The sequence below is a fragment of the Gymnodraco acuticeps genome, unplaced genomic scaffold (genome assembly GCF_902827175.1).
Source record: "Gymnodraco acuticeps unplaced genomic scaffold, fGymAcu1.1, whole genome shotgun sequence".
In the NCBI taxonomy this organism is placed as follows: Eukaryota; Metazoa; Chordata; class Actinopteri; order Perciformes; family Bathydraconidae; genus Gymnodraco; species Gymnodraco acuticeps.
Window position 1 is genome coordinate 421,272 of NW_022989750.1, and position 16,428 is coordinate 437,699.

The following is a 16,428-nucleotide window of genomic DNA, read 5'->3' on the forward strand; positions in this document are numbered from 1 at the left end:
CACAGGTAGGAGAAAAGCATTGACCATAGCACATGTCATTTTTTAACACTCATCCCACTTTTATCAGCATATTGTTAAGTATAGAGCTGGCAGATATAACAGCAGGAATCAGGGTAGTCCAGGCTTACATTTGTAGACATTCTTGACCAGGGTGGTTTACAATACAGCTCTGTAATGTACATCCCGAAACCAAATTCATTATACATTGTTAAGAGTTCTAGTTGCAGGTCAAAAATAATTCAAAGAAGGAATGCAAATTGAACACCAACCCATGCAGACAATATATCTCCATGCAGATGTATAAAACTGTACTAACAACAGTTCATGTGTGTACAGGATCTGGAGAGACTCAACAGCGACCTGGAGGATCGGGTCCAGAGTACTGAGAAGACGCTGGCGTCCAGCCGGGAGGAGCAGAACCAGGCGGAGGTCGAGGTCCAGCGCATCATCGAGGTTCTGGACGTCAAAATCTGCGACCTGAATGACTTGAGACAGAGCCTGGCAAAACTCATCGACAAATAGCCACAGCTGCAGTCGGGTTGCATCTCCACAGTCAGTTCCAACCATGGCGCTTTGATTTGTGTTTTACTGGTTTATCAGGAGAGCAACCATCAAAACACTATGGAGGAACCTTTACTGGTGTTTACCTCCATGGATCTGTGTTTATAAGATCAGTGCAGGTAAACAGCAGGTATCAGAATCCTCTTTAAGGTGCTATGTGCAGAATAAAACAGTATTGTGACATTAATACTGGAGCCTCGGTATGATTATCATAAACAGTTGACAGTGTGGTTCAACTTGCTACTATAGCTTGTTTCTCTATATCCTTGATCCTAGCAGCTGCATGTCATTTAGCCCCTGAAGAGGATAACAGGATTTATACACCAGGTTTTTATTCTTTTCTCTATCTGCCATCAATGAACACTCTGAAAGCTTTCCATCAATTATCTCCAGAATAGCAGCACTCTCCTCTGTATGATGCTATAGCAGTCCAGCGTATTCTGTCAGTATCTGACGGTTTACAATGTGAAATGCTGAGTAGTGGATCCTGAATGGTCTGAATTGTTTATGGTAATTTTACTGATGCCCCAAAGGACTGAGGTAATCATTTATTGATATCAAAACATACTTAAAGCACCTTGAGGAATTAAACCAAAATTAATATTTTGCAAAAGTAGACATTTCGTACCCGTTATTCAGTTTTGATGTGACGTACTGTATCTTTATTTAATACAGAGAGGGTGATCCACTTGTATAAGTATATTCCTTTACTGAATTAAGTGGCAGAAAAACTAGGAAAGAAGCAAAATAAGTTCCTGACAGTGTTTATTAAAAGCCAGCAGTGTGCCGCTTTCCTGCAGGGACAGTGAACCTGCAGTCCCAAAACATTACACGTATTAAAACTTGAGATGGTTGAAAAATAAAGGTTCATGTGCAATTACATTTTAATACCTATATTTGATCATAATTCTGCACCTCTGGTTTATAGAAACAACAATAAAACTGTCCATAAATGTTTTGTTCACTTCAGTTTGGCAGAAGTCTTAAACAGCCCAAATCTGAAGTGAGCCCTGTGTAGATAACATTTATAGATATGTATTTTCTCACAAGGTTTTGTAGAACTCAAAAGTCACTGCAAGTAATAGAAATGTCTACTTTTACACAATAACAACTTTGAGTACAGTTCATGTTGAGGACACCGTTCATTAAACACTGTGGAGATGTACCCAGGAAGAGTGAGGTCAGCACACATCGAGGCAAAAACAAAGCTGAATAACTCCAGCTCCAGTTGACCATCAGCAGGCTGGACTTGCTTCACACCAGCCAGAACAAAACAAACCAATAGATTCAAAACATTACCCAAATGTGTCCTGCCATTGTACAACCTTTTTTCTCCATGTTTCATAAGGACTGCTCTTTTCTCACCACTATATTCTATTATTCATTGATGGGTTACTCACTGTCAGAATGGGAAATTGGAGATTGCTATCACCCAATGTTCTGCTAAATTCAAGCTGCTACCGGGTTGATCAGCATTTGAAGGAGAGGTCCAGACATGTGGCTGTGGACAGAGACACTACTTTCCCACCCTGCTGAGTTGAACCTGGGGCTACACTTGATTATGTTTGTGCCAAGTTTGTTTTGTTTACATGTGTCAATGTCCACAATATCATCCGGTTCTACTTTATGTACATGTTCTTCTTTGCTCAACACTAACACATACCATAACAGTAAAAATAACTCGCAGAGCATAGATCACAAAGAGAGCACTGCATGAGATCTGAAGAAGCCCCGTAGCTGCCGAGGAATCTGAAGCTGCTTGTGTGCACAAAACTTAGCAGGCTTCAACCTGACAGTGCTCGAGGTAAAAAGCACAAATGCAGTGGTTTTAGTAAATAGGTACTCAATTCAGTTGTCTGTCAGCTTTGTATGTGAACCTCTGATGCACAGTATCTATTAATACCCCCGATGAGTTATTGAATACATAATTTGATGTAATATAGGTACAAATAATGTGCAGCTCAATATGCAGTAACTGCCACAATCCTACTAACATGTCAACGTGATGGTAATATAATAAACTACCAGTTAATCCACCAGAACCCTTTAATTACCGTAACCTGCAATTATTGCTTTTAGGGGTTGTATCATAACTGATGGTTTATTTATAATGACACTGTTTAATATATAGTTTGAGTTAGATTTCCAGTCCTACAAGATTGCACAAACATATCACATTTACTGTCCTAAAATCAGTACTGTCAGTTCATGTTATTTTCATCAATTTGACAAGTTGATAAACCATCTTGGAGTTCTGACATCAGCTGCTACATGTAAGAATTATTTAATTAGCAATAATGTTTTTAGCTTAGATGACTGATAATAGTTTACAGGTTATAAGACCCCTATAAAGCCTTTTTCTTCTCAGTTTCATCATCAGAAGTGCTTTTTCACAACTGGATTTATTAATGGCTTCGCCACCAGATTGTGCCCAGTCTTATTGAGCATGGAGAAATTGTAGAGGCCATCGCCCCCTCTGCACGAGCTCATCATGGTTGATGTCACAAACACTTTGCTTCACAAGGGCCTTATTCCAGTGTATCACTAATGCACAATAACACTGTACATACATGATATTTCTGTGTACACAGAAATGGGAGCGCCAGGCTGCAACAGCAATTTCAGTAATATTGTAGGTTTCAAAAAAATGTAAGAAGAAATCTACAGAATATTTGAGACTATTCAGGGATCTGCTACTGATGTACTTATTGTTTCAATATGGCCGCCCATAAATGTTAAAACCCCCTTATTGAAAGGGATAACCATGGTTCAGATAACCATTTTAACTGAACCATGTGGTTCAGTTAAAATGCGGGACATTATAAAAAAAAAAAATGGTATAGTAAACAGAATGTTTTAAATATCGGAGTGGATTCCTTTTTATACTGTATACACTGGAATAAGGCCTTTAAAAAAACAAAAGCTACAGCTTCAAAAGAAAATGCAGTACCAAAGATGCACCTGCCATGATAAAGCCACTTAACTGGAAAAAACACAACTTCATCTCAGATGTTTTAAATCGAACTTGTTATTATAATTGCTGTGTCTACATTTTACATTTCAGTAAGACCCAAATGACCTCACGTTGCTTTAGTTAGTTGCATTGAAGTGTTGGTCAATAAGAGGAAAAATTGGTCCTTCAGACGCCGTTTTGATCTTTTATAAGAATAACTAAGCTTGTGGAGAGCATGTGTTTGTATGGTACAATATTTAGAAAATGTGAGATGAGTTCCTTATATTTGTATAGAACTGTTTGACATTAAAACTCAGTCATGTAAAGTCACTGCTGTGGTCTTTGGGAGGGGAGGGCAAGGAAAACAACTCGTTTTTATAATCCATCGCAAAAAAGTCCTTTACTTGCACTGTGAAGTGTTCAAACTGACCTGCATTGTTAGAAATGCATTGGGACACTCGTTGCTTTCAGGGTTCATACACTTTTTCACCAATGATTTTCAATAACTTTTCCATGACTTCTCAATGACCTTTACCTAATTTTCCATGACCAAAAAAAAATGACCACTGAAAATGTTTTATTTTAACATGGAACAGGAAAATAAGGTCTGCATATGAAACATGTTGTGCCTACCTAAAACAAATCAAATAGTAGGCTTACTAGCTTCTACACGCTAAAGCAACTGTAGTCAGGGAGGCAAAGTCATCAGGTATGAAAAAGGTGACAAGGACCCGACCCCTGACCCCACGGGATATCGGCTTTAAAATGAGGAATAACAGGATGTTAGCAGTCAGAACAACTAAAGCAGCAGGTAATAATAACAGAAACGACAAAGAGTCACATCTAATAGAAATATATAAAAGCATTTATTTTAAATGTGTAGCAGTCAGTTTATAATTCTGGCAGCACTGTTGAGCATTTTGAAAATGTATTTTCATGCCTCTGTTCAAGGCTTAGTCTTTCTATCTGTATAGCCACTGGTGTAAAGTAACTACGTTCATAAACTCAACAAATACTATACGTGGGTACAATTTTGAGATACTGGTACTTTAAGTATTTCAATGTTTTGCTACTGTGTACTTCTACTGCATTACAGTTCAGAGGTACATGGTGTACTTCTACTGCACTACAGTTCAGAGGTACATGGTGTACTTTTCCTCCACTACATGTATTTAATACCTTCAGTTACTTTACAGATGTGGATGAATGATGTGAAATATAATCAAGTGTTGAATCAGACTTTAGTTCCACCTGGAGTAAATTCATAAGCTACCCTGCACTATACAAAGTCATTCAAACTAGCTGCACCTTTACCAGCTTTGAGAACACTTTCATGATCAATCATTATAAAACATATATTATTCTGAAATGGACCAATCTGCACAATGACTACTTTTACTGTCGCTACTTTCACTATATTTTGATAATACTTTTCTACTTTTACTTGAGGAACATTTTGAATGCAGGACTTTTACTGTAACAGAGTATTCCTACACTCTGAGTACTTCTACTTTTACTCAAGTACAAGATCTGAGTACTTCTACTTTTACTCAAGTACAAGATCTGAGTACTTCTACTTTTACTCAAGTACAAGACCTGAGTACTTCTACTTTTACTCAAGTACAAGACCCGAGTACTTCTACTTTTATTAAGTACAAGATCTGAGTACTTTTACTCTAGTAAATATCTATACTTATACCACCTGTTTATAGCCTATGAAAACTAGAAAACGAAGGCTAAAGCTAACGTTTGCAGATAGTGACAATGCTAGCTAGCTCAACGATTCCTTAAATAATATTGCGACAGAAACACTTTTCAGTTCACATCACGCTCTGCCGCTCCGACAGGGAGCTCTGCTCTGTGAACACCTGAACGGCCCCCCGTTCTAACAGCTGTTCACCAGCGGTGCAGTCTGTGCCACAGACTCCGCAGTTAACGAACGCACCGTAGATAATGTAGCTGACCCTCATCCCGGAGGAGCAGAGTTCAGCCGGCCCGACAGGCAGGAAGACTCGAGCACACAGCTCGCGCTTAATATATTATATATACATAACAGCTCGCGACAGCAGATTATTTCGGCGATTAGATCAAATGTAAATTATATTTGACGCAACTTTAGTTACATTTCCATGACTTTGGGAGAAATATTGTTTTCCATAACTTTTCCAGGGCCTGGAATTTGCATTTCCATGACTTTTCCAGGTTTTCAATGACCGTACGAAACCTGTACTTTGCTTGTGTAACTAGGTCAGAGTCAGACAGAAACGAGATGTACCATTGTGAGTGCCAGATTGAAACCACTCTTAACCAGCACTGTGCCAGACCATTTTTGGAGTGCACCCATTGTTAGTTTAGACCTGAGCCAGTTCCAAGCAGCAGGGTTACTGAATTAACCAGATCAAAGGGTAAACAGACCGTTGACAAAATGCTGCCAAATCATCCTTAATTTTCCTTTGGAAACATTTGGCTGAAGTAAAAAAAGGTATTGCACCAATTGAATTTGTCTAAGTCAATCTGGTTACTTTTCCAATGCAGTTTATATCACCTTGAACAGCATTATGATCCTGTATTACACACGTGATTTTCACTAAACCAAAAATATACAATTTCTTCCCACCACATAAAAATACAAATCAGACAAGGAGCACCATTTTCTCACATTTATTTTAACACAAAATGGCATAGAGAGCCGATTTAGTTCAAATGTCTACTTCAGCTTCTTCTTGGGGCGAAGGTTGTTGGTGTGGCCACACTTCTTCTTGCGGCAGTTGACGGCACGGGGGTGCAGACGGGCATAGCACCTGTAAAACAAGCATTCAGGAGTCAACTATTAAGTAAAATCTTCTGAACCAACAGTTGATCATACAGTTCTTAAAACCACAATATTTATTTATGCTAGCAACTATAGGAATATCTTTGCCGCCACATGGCAAAACTGCATCTGGTTTTAAGACCCAAGTGTGAAAAAAGTGGCAAAACTGCTGGATTTTCCGATTCAGCAAATATTTACAATTAACCACAACAACTTGCAATCAAACTACTCATCCACCTTTTTAATTTGTGAAGTTCATCACTTAATTAAAACTGAATAAAACTGCACCCAAACCACACAGCTTTGGGTGCAGTTTAAAGTGTTTTAGTCAAACCCTATTACTTCACAGTAAATAACAGCAGCATTGAACGCCGATTGATTTATATAAATAACTACTTAGTGATTTTTTTAAAGAACCTACTTGCGGCAGATCATCTTGTCGCAGTTGTACTTCTGGGCCAGCATCCTGAGAGAAGGCTCGATGATGCCTCCACGCAGACGCAGAACCAGATGCAGAGTGGATTCTGGGGGATAGTTCAAACAAATTGATGTCAAGCTGAAGTTGTCACATCCAAAGACAGCACAACAGAAAATCCACTCCACTTTAGCATTTCACAAACAATCCTTTTGCAGTTTATACTTTTAAAATAATAAAACATGGATTTACACAAAGCAGCCGTTACCTTTCTGAATGTTGTAGTCAGAGAGCGTACGTCCATCCTCAAGCTGTTTGCCAGCGAAGATCAGACGCTGCTGATCTGGGGGAATTCCTGAAAACACAATAACACTTAATAACTAATTTACCATGATCAACCATTTTATTTTAGTACTGGAGGCAAAGTGCCAAATGGTTTAAAATACGGTTAGCTGTACTAAAATGGTTTACTTTAATGTCTCAATAATAACACACTTGTTCCTGTGTTTAAATTACAATATTGTTCTTTGAACTAAATTAATTAATTAACAGTTTGACTAATGGTGCAGGGATTTAATTTGCCATTATACCAAGTCTACTGGCTTGATCCAAAGCAGATTGTAACAGTATAACAGAGCATTGATCTTCCACATATACTAAACAGTAAACCGACAGTTAAGAAATGTCTAAAGCCATATTTGTATACGTTGATAGCCAACAAGCTGTCAAGACCACCCTCAAGTTACGACTCAAATGTGATGCCTCACCTTCCTTGTCCTGGATCTTTGCCTTGACATTTTCGATAGTATCGCTGGGCTCAACCTCGAGGGTGATGGTCTTCCCCGTCAACGTCTTCACGAAGATCTGCATGTTTGCAGGCTGAAAGAAAAACTGAAGTTAGCTTACAGTTTAGAGACGCTCACTCAGCTAACCAAACAATAACTGAGAGCATCTTTCAAGTTCACGACACAGAGACATACACTTTCGTTAAAACCGAAATGTTAAGCGTTCCATCGTTTTACAACCTTAATGTGACAAGTTGTTCGGCTATTGGTTAGCAGCTATCGATGTGTTAGCTAATGTTAGCATCAGAGTGAAGTCGGTGCGGGGCCTCGCCACATGCGTACCACAAGCGTGGCGCTCAGTCACTATTTTCTCTATGTTCTGACTTCTAACAGAGGCCGAAATACTTTAAAGACATTAACGGTCGATATGGGACCACCACATACTGTTTTAATCGCATTCAACAACTTCACGTTCAATACAATTCGATGAATATGTACTAGACAAAATGTGTACCCCACCCGGCCGTTAGCTGAGCCTCAACGAAAAGAGAGCGGAAAAGGCTCAGGCTGCAATACGTCACTTCCTATTTCTGGTTTCCTTGGGAATAAAAGCCTACGAGCGATTATTTTTAAATTAAATTAAATTAAGAAAAAAATACATTCAGACTTAAAAGAAAATAACAAAAAATGAATATTACTTGTTATCTAGTCACTATTGCAAACATATATAGGCCCTAATAATGAAATCCGTTGTAAATTATAACTAAAAGGTTACGACAATTATTGAAGTGACCACACACTTCAGCATATTCAGTACATTTTTTATTAATATTAAGATTATTACACAATTGTTTTTGTTCTTATTTTTTTTTTATAAATGTTATATTACTTTTAAATTGTTATATATCCATGCCAGAATTATTTTTCACAAAATCGAGTGCGGCAGCGAGCAGTGTGACTCATGCTAAGAGCTGTCACAGCGTTTACAGTGCGCATTTGTGGCTAATTAAACAACAGATAATAGGCTAATGGGTTTTGTGTTTGAGCACCTACGATTATATTCCTCTTCTTTCTGAAAGGGGGTTCACTGAAATACCCCACAGCAGAAGACCTATCCTTCAGTGACAGGTCTGACCCTGGTCTGGACGGCTTCACCTGACTGACACCTGCTGTTGTAAAGTAGAGCAACATTGTGAACATGCACGATGCATTTCGTGAATTTATAGTATGTCCAGCATAGACAGTGTATCATTTCATTACATTTTATATAAGATTACATTTAATTTGCAGGGTTTTCTAAAAAATAAATGTCCATATTTAATTTGCAGGGTTTTCTAAAAAATAAATGTCATAGGCTATATAACGTGCATGTTAATAAGTATTTATTTGAATGTGGTGTGATATATATCATATATGCATATAATGTGTTTTTAAATGGCAACACTTAAAACACTTCCAATAAAATTGCATTGCTCACTCATTTGCTAAATGAATCATACAAGTTGATATTGTAAGTTTATCTAAGGTAATGCTGAATTATACATATAACTGTGTAGTTACACACTTAGATCCTCAATTACAACCAGAAAAATGTATTAATTTCTGGCAAGATTATTCCTCGAGTGAGAGCATTTGTTTGTGTTAACCTGGATAAAATGTTACAATTGAATAAATGTGTGTCCAGTCCACTTATTGCATTTGGCTATAGGTAACTGGACACCTGACAGCAGCAGCAACAGTATCAGCATCATCATGTTCCATAGCACAGAGGTTTCCATGGTGAGGCATTGTAGCATTTTTCACCTGCTGCAGAAGAAGATGGCTAGTACAGTAATGTAATGTGGCAGTGGTGGTATCGAATATGTCTGCCGTGGTGAAAACACTGATCCAAGGCCGTCCTGTGGGCAAAGACTTCTTCCTGTCTTCCAATATCCCATTTCTGGACAGGGACCGCCCGGATGCATTCTCAACACGTTTTCAGGAGGAATACAGGCCTTTTACTTCCAAGAAAGCAGAACCTTTTAGTCCACCTACAGCAGCCCAGGTGGACCACAAAGACTTGAGACACATCAAGGAGTACCGGACAGACGCAAAGGAGTCCTACCATGCTCACAAAATGCCACAAATCACCCGCATCCCAGCCTGGACCATGCTACAGACTAACTTCAAGATGCAAACAGACCCTGGGGAGGAGGCTTTCCTCACCACACAGTCCCAGCAATTCTGCCGCCAGCCTTTCCAGCCCCCTCCCTCTCCCATCCGACAGATAGAAACCCCCAAGGCGATCCAGCATGCAGAAAAGCTGCCAGAAAGCACCAACCAAGCCTCCTACACACCACACAATTGTTGTCCTGTTTTAAAAGCCTCAGCCAAACATCTAGGTAAGTGACAACATTCGTTATTTATTTTTCGATTTTCTGAATACAAAGTTAAATACATATTTGAGTATGGATTCAGTGTCAAGCCATATTTGATTGACATGAACATGAATAAAAACCCAGTTAGAAATGAACTGGCAACTAGTGTGTTGACACTACAAAATAACAGTGAGAATAGCTGTGTGAGTGTTTACCTATGAATTCCGAAGAAAGAATGCAATAATTAACTTTTTTCTCTGTAGCAGAGGGCTTTCCCACGATCAAAGGGGACAGGCGCCATCAAAGTTTGCTCTCCCATTACAACAACAGCTTCCTGGGAGCCTGGAGCAGAGCAGCTGTGCCTGTGGAAAAGGTAACAACAGCAGTGTTGGACATGAGCTATCAAAGGAAACACTGCATGGCTTGAATGAAATGACTCATACGATGGTTTTAAAAGTAAAAAAGAAAATGTATTACATACATTACCACATTTTATTGGAAACAACTTTGGCACTGAGTCTTCAAACTGTACCAAAAGTACGGTGGCCCTGAAGTGCAAGACACCACAGCATTTCAGAAAACACAACAGCATTTCACAAAACGCCACAGTATTTCAGAAAACGCCGCAGCATTTCACAAAACGCCGCAGCATTTCACAAAACACCGCAGCATTTCAGAAAACACCACAGCATTGGACGGAAAGGGTATTCCTTAGGGAGAACACTTCTTGTTTGTGAATGGACAGAGCTAGCCAGAGAAGCACTGCTGTGATTGGTTGTTTTTGCTGCCAGTCAAGAAATGACGCTTCGTGATTGGCCTAACACATCAGTTGTTAGCTGTTAGCACACACTCAGAGCTCACAGGTCCTCATATCTGTTCAGAAACTGGACAAAAGTTAAACATATACAAAACACAGACTGTCTATGTCATGGCGAATACAGTCGCTGCTTTATTTATGTCTGTATGACGTTGTTGTGAGTGTGGACGGATCAGCTACAGGTTAGTTTAGCCTGATCGATCCGATTCCGATAGGATTTACATGGAGATACGGCCCGCCCCCTTTCCAGCGTCTTGTTTGAATGACAGGAGTAAACACATAATTAATGCTTTATTAATTCATGGTTTTTAAGGGGCTTATCTCCATGTAAATACTATGGTAGACCACCCAATATTCGCATTACTCTAATCGCTCGAGTTTCACCGCGGCTGTCAGCTGTGTTTGCTCCTGTCATTCAAACAAGAGGCGCTGGTGTATCTCCATGTACATTCTATGGGAGATAGCAACTACAACAAAATGAACATATTTGACCGTGATTTAATTGTAATACACGTTTCAAAGTGGTACCGAAGTAACTACTGATAACGGTTAGTACAAACCATGAATTAACGCTTTAACAAGTCTGCAGACAAGACGGCAGGCGAAAAGCTTTTAAAATGCGTGTTTTCTGAATGGAATCGGATCCATCAGGCTAAACTAACCTGTAGCTGCTCCGTCCACACTCACAACAACGTCATACAGACATAAATAAAGCAGTGACTGTATTCGCCATGACATAGACAGTCTGTGGTTTGTACATGTTTAACTTTTGTCCAGTTTCTGAACAGATATGAGGAGCTGTGAGCTCTGAGTGTGTGCAAACGGCTGATGTGTTGGGACATATTTCGCTGGCTGGCTCTGTCCAATCACAAACAAGAAGTGTTCTCCCTAAAGGAATACCCTTTCCGTCCAATGTGAAATGCTGTGGTGTTTTCTGAAATGCTGTTGTGTTTTCTGAAATGCTGTGGTGTTTTCTGAAATGCTGTTGTGTTTTCTGAAATGCTATGGCGTTTTGTGAAATGCTGTGGCGTTTTCTGAAATGCTGTGGCGTTTTCTGAAATGCTGTGGCGTTTTCTGAAATGCTGTGGTGTTTTCTGAAATACTGCGGCGTTTTGTGAAATGCTGTAGTGTTTTGTGAAATGCTGTAGCGTTTTGTGAAATGCTGTGGTGTTTTCTGAAATGCTGTGGTGTCTTGCACTTCAGGGCCACCGTACAAGTCTTCTTTTACTCGCATTCAACTCACATTTAGATATTTTCTTCAACTATCTTTTACATTTAAATTCCCTCATAATATCCATTTTAGGGGAAAGTTTTGAACTTTTTACACCACTAAAACATAGTCACTATAGTTACTTTAAAGATTAGGATTTTTACATTCAAAACACATAATCAACATATAAAATATCAACTATTTTCACAGGTTCAGTTACACAGCAGCAGCTAACACAGCTCAACATATCTACATCCGTAACGATGCAGATCCCTCTGTGTTATACTGGTTTAGGCACAGGAGTAGTGTTAAATGTTTTATTATTCTGTTTTTTAAATATAACTAGTCATCTTTAACTACTCAGCAGTTCCAGGGAAGCTGACTTAGGTTAAACAACAGACTGAATAAAAAGGGTAAAACTAGAATGCAGCACAAATATGTGCATGCTAAGTGAAGACACTATGACCTGAAGTACCAGCAATGTCTTTGAGTATACAACAGTGCCAGCAGTATGGACCTATTTATGAAGCTATCCGTGAAATGGGTGTTATAAGCACAAAACTGTGACAACTTTTACAATGTTTTTCCTCAGCACTCCGGAGTGGCTATGGGTGACCCTGTGAACATCGTAGAGAGAGAGACGACCCACGCTGCGTCATTCAGCCGACCCACTGGCTGCAGGTCTGCAGCCTTTTTGCTTCCCTGGACAAACTCCCACCATGGGACCCAGTTAACATTCTAAACACACAGATGTCAAACTCAGGACACCATTGCTGTATAGGGCCTTTTGTCATCCTTCAGATCTTATTTCAGACCTTTATTGCTCTCAGTGCATCATTTGACTTTTGGTGAAAACATTGACATTTCATTTACTCAAAGTCCTCAAAAATCTGAAATATAAAAAAAAAAATATAATAAAATATTACATTTTAGAAATAATATTGCCAATCTTAGAAACTCAGATTATCGTGTGTTGAGTTTCTTCTAACACAAATATAATAGCATATGAAAGCAATTTCTTTGATTTTCATTCAGTCCACCTGTGCTGACGACGGAGCGTTTGAAGCTCAGCCTTGGAAGTCTCACTCCGATATGGTCGTCCACAACCAGAGAAGCCTTCCCTCACTACAAGATTGGTGAGATTTAATATCCAGACAGGTTTTTGCCCCCGGGTTTTCACTGTTTCTATCTGGCAATTGAGATCTATTACCTATTTTACCACAGTGAAGATCCCTTTAGCCCATTAAATAATTATTTTGAGCTTTTAAATGTTACTTGTGGGAGGCGTGTGGCGCAGTGGGTTAATGCGCTGATCTTCGAATCAGAGGATAGCAAGTTCGAGTCCCACTGCAGTCAGCATGTCGTTGTGTCCCTGGGCAAGACACTTTACCCAAATTGCTCCTGTGGGGATTGCCCACAGTATTGAGTGTGTAAGTCCCTTGGATAAAAGCGTCTAACAAAAGTTTGATCTCAACTAGAAAATGGTAAAACAGCTGGTTTTTTTTCAGCAATTGTTTAGCACATTACATTCATGAGATACATTTTTATATCCAGGGTATCATCAGAATTAACTTTAGGTAACTCAGAAGATGTGTGTGTGCACAGTGCATATTTCTAACCAATACATACACTGCTTACATTTTTACGATTTGCAAATGTGTTTTACCTAGAAGATCCAGTTGTTGTGACAAAGAGGAACGAAAATTACAGTTCCTTGCCCAAAGGGGAGACCGATACCCGTCACGACAAAGAGAGGATGTCTGTCACGACCAACAGAACCTCTTTCTATGATGTGAGATAACAGATGTTCTACATCCTTATTTGTTTTTGTATTTATACTCATTGGTACATAATTGCATTAATCATAAAGATAAAACAATTTTTTCACTTTAGGTAGATCTTGACTTTTGTATTCCTATTTCTTTAGACTTTGAAGTAGATTTCATGCAGTTTGTTAAGTTTAAAGTGTTATGCAGTGATGCTATTGTGCCATATTGTATAATGCTGGCTGTTCCCCTGTAGCTGAGCCTAACAGCGCTTCCAGTTCATGTACCCGGAACTGACCTGATGACCAAGAGCCACGTACAGTTCGGCCCATCCCGTCTGTCGAGCATGTGCTACTCGACCACGGCCAAAGAAAACTTCAGCAAACAGGATGGAGAGCGGGCCAGACCAGCCATCCCGCTGCCCAGCAACATACTGAGTGGCGCAGGTGATTAATCAGTCGCATTTGTGTGTTTGAAAGGGGGTAAATGAAGATATTAAATGAGTTTAATCTGTTTTGCAGAACGTGACTTGAACCCCAGCACCACCAAGTGTGATTACCTCCCTGTGAAGGCCAGCAGACGGACACCTTTTCCGTCACAGCGGAGGGTGAGAGGTCACAAACTTAAATCAAAAATTTTACCACTCACCTGTGTAATTGTATTGACAGAATCAGCAGTGTAGTATATCCATAATATTTGTTTTTAGTTGTAGTAACTGTCATAGCAAATAATAATGTTGGAATAGTTAAAATTGTAAAAAGTGTGTTAGCTAAATAAGTACCTCCTGCAGCAGTTTATTTAATAAATAGTTTGCACATTTTGACTGCTAATGCTCTTGAGAAATGGGATGTAATGCATCCCAGTCTCATGTGATTCTTTTTTTTCCTGCATAACTCATGATTTGTGGAACCTACTTGAGCAGGTCTCCCTTGAAAAAGAGATCAATTATCTCAATGGGATACACCTGGATAAATAAAGGTTTGAAATGAAATAATGTTATTATTGTGTCTGCTTTTCTTTCTGATAATCTTAGAGCCACCTCAGGTTCCCGCTGGCTCATCAGTACTTTCCGAACCATCCACAGTGAAGAGTACACTGCCAAACCGTCAATCTTCCAGCGTCCCGGCCTCAGCCAGTTAACCACCAATTTTGTCATACAGTAACTGAGAAACACGCCTTGGTGCGCTTGTGCTCTTCTGTACTTTTTTGTTGATTAATAATCATATTAGTTAACTCAAAATCACACTGTTCAAATGGGCATGTAATCTGCTGCACAGACAATAAAACATTAACAAATACTACACTGAAGGTCAGGCAAAATGTAATACTAAAAAGACCAGATTGAGCTTGATGAAAGCTGCAAATTGTAACACAAATATATTTTTCTCTTATCATCAACCTGAGCAAAGAAGTAATTACATTTAGCTTCTTTGTTTGACTAATTGTAGTGCCTCCAGACATCCAAAGTCAACTAACTATTCTATTGGGGAAAAAGGATAGGGATATGTAAATAAGCTACTGTCATGTTTCTTATATTTCCAAGATATATTTGAAACAACCTTAAAAAGAGGTGTGATATTACATTTGTGCGTAAAACTTAAACACTGATTCTGTGAATCACAGCTCATCAGAACGTGAAACTCCCTCCACTCTGTCATTATCCCTAATATAAGTGTTGTGTTTTTTCAATGTTTGAGCTAGAAAAAGATAACTCTTCACCCAGAACAGTACAGGTTGCATCAGAGTGTGAAATGTTGAAGCAGTGTGCAAGTGCAGCTTTAGCAAGTTAGATGGCTAAAACATTAACCAAAGCCTTGCCTGTCATATTTAGGCCATGGAGAGGTGACTGTCCTACTTCTACTCTGTTTTCACTGTCAACACTAACCTCTAAAAAGAAGGTTAGCTTCTGTGTCGTAGAAAGATTCGTATCCCCTCCTTCAAGGATGATGGACCACACAACTTTCTGAAAACAATCTGTGTTGTAGCAATAACACAGCCTTGACCCAAAGATGCAGGCCCTGCTGATAAAAAAAAGTTGGCAGGCAAGCAGGTGTAAATAAACTGAATCTGGAGTTCATCAACCAGGTGAAAAGGCAGCATTCTCGGGTAGGAGCTTAAATATGAGCTGGCAAAAAGCTTAGGTCCAAGAGGTACAGCTGCAACAACATGGTTACAACATGGTTAAGTATCCAGAATCGACCAGATACGTCTTGTTTGATTTGCCTCTCAGTTGTGCCAAGAGCCATGCCAAGTTAAGATAGATTTTCAGCCAGATATGTTAATTTAAGACCATGGAGTTTATGACACTTTCATATTAATTGACTGAATTAATGTAGTTTACTTGTGCACCTGGTCAATTTAAATCAAATATTTTTCAATGTGTAAGCATGAAAGTTAGGCAAAAGGACATGCTTCTGGATCATACCTATGCCTTACTGGTTTGAACGATACTATAAACGTTTGACCAAGATACATGCAAAGGTCTCAACAGAAATCTTAACAATATGAGCACAGTATAATGTTATTTTGATACAATATCATAAGTTAAGGTCACAAAGTATATGTCTTACTGCATTGCCAGTGATTTGATGTATTCACCATATGGAGTTTTATTATTAAGCTAATTGTTGCTTTCGAGTACTGGGCACGTGGTTTAAATAAAACAAAAACAAAACTGAGGTGATTCAGACTTGTTCTCAGATGTGTAAGCTTTTTTTTGGTTCTAGGCCTACTACTGTTTTTGAAAAATTCA

The 16,428-nt window shown here is 39.0% G+C and overlaps 3 protein-coding genes across 5 annotated transcripts in view; 2 read left to right on the plus strand and 1 right to left on the minus strand.

Moving 5' to 3' along the window:
* homer3b (homer scaffold protein 3b) overlaps positions 1–3,840 on the plus strand; it is a 47,347-nt gene extending 43,507 nt beyond the window's left edge. For all 3 annotated transcript variants that reach the window (XM_034202846.1, XM_034202924.1, XM_034203005.1), the window contains one exon: positions 337–3,840. In XM_034202846.1, coding sequence (XP_034058737.1) covers positions 337–522 — 186 coding nt within the window. In that variant the 3' untranslated portion in view covers positions 523–3,840. The remainder of the gene's footprint in view (positions 1–336) is intronic.
* Positions 3,841–6,159: 2,319 nt separating this feature from the next.
* uba52 (ubiquitin A-52 residue ribosomal protein fusion product 1) lies at positions 6,160–8,314 on the minus strand. Its single transcript, XM_034203105.1, has 5 exons — positions 8,046–8,314; positions 7,509–7,620; positions 7,010–7,096; positions 6,748–6,850; positions 6,160–6,315 (listed from the first exon to the last, which is right to left on the minus strand). The coding sequence occupies exons 2-5, from the start codon at positions 7,609–7,611 to the stop codon at positions 6,222–6,224; spliced, it is 387 nt and encodes a 128-aa protein (XP_034058996.1). The 5' UTR covers positions 7,612–7,620; positions 8,046–8,314; the 3' UTR covers positions 6,160–6,221.
* Positions 8,315–9,387: 1,073 nt separating this feature from the next.
* LOC117542247 lies at positions 9,388–16,348 on the plus strand. Its single transcript, XM_034209820.1, has 8 exons — positions 9,388–9,907; positions 10,147–10,256; positions 12,503–12,591; positions 12,946–13,046; positions 13,581–13,702; positions 13,933–14,122; positions 14,198–14,283; positions 14,710–16,348. Exons 1-8 carry the CDS (start codon positions 9,388–9,390, stop codon positions 14,761–14,763), a joined length of 1,272 nt encoding a protein of 423 aa, XP_034065711.1. The 3' UTR covers positions 14,764–16,348.
* The last annotated feature ends 80 nt before the right edge of the window (positions 16,349–16,428 follow it).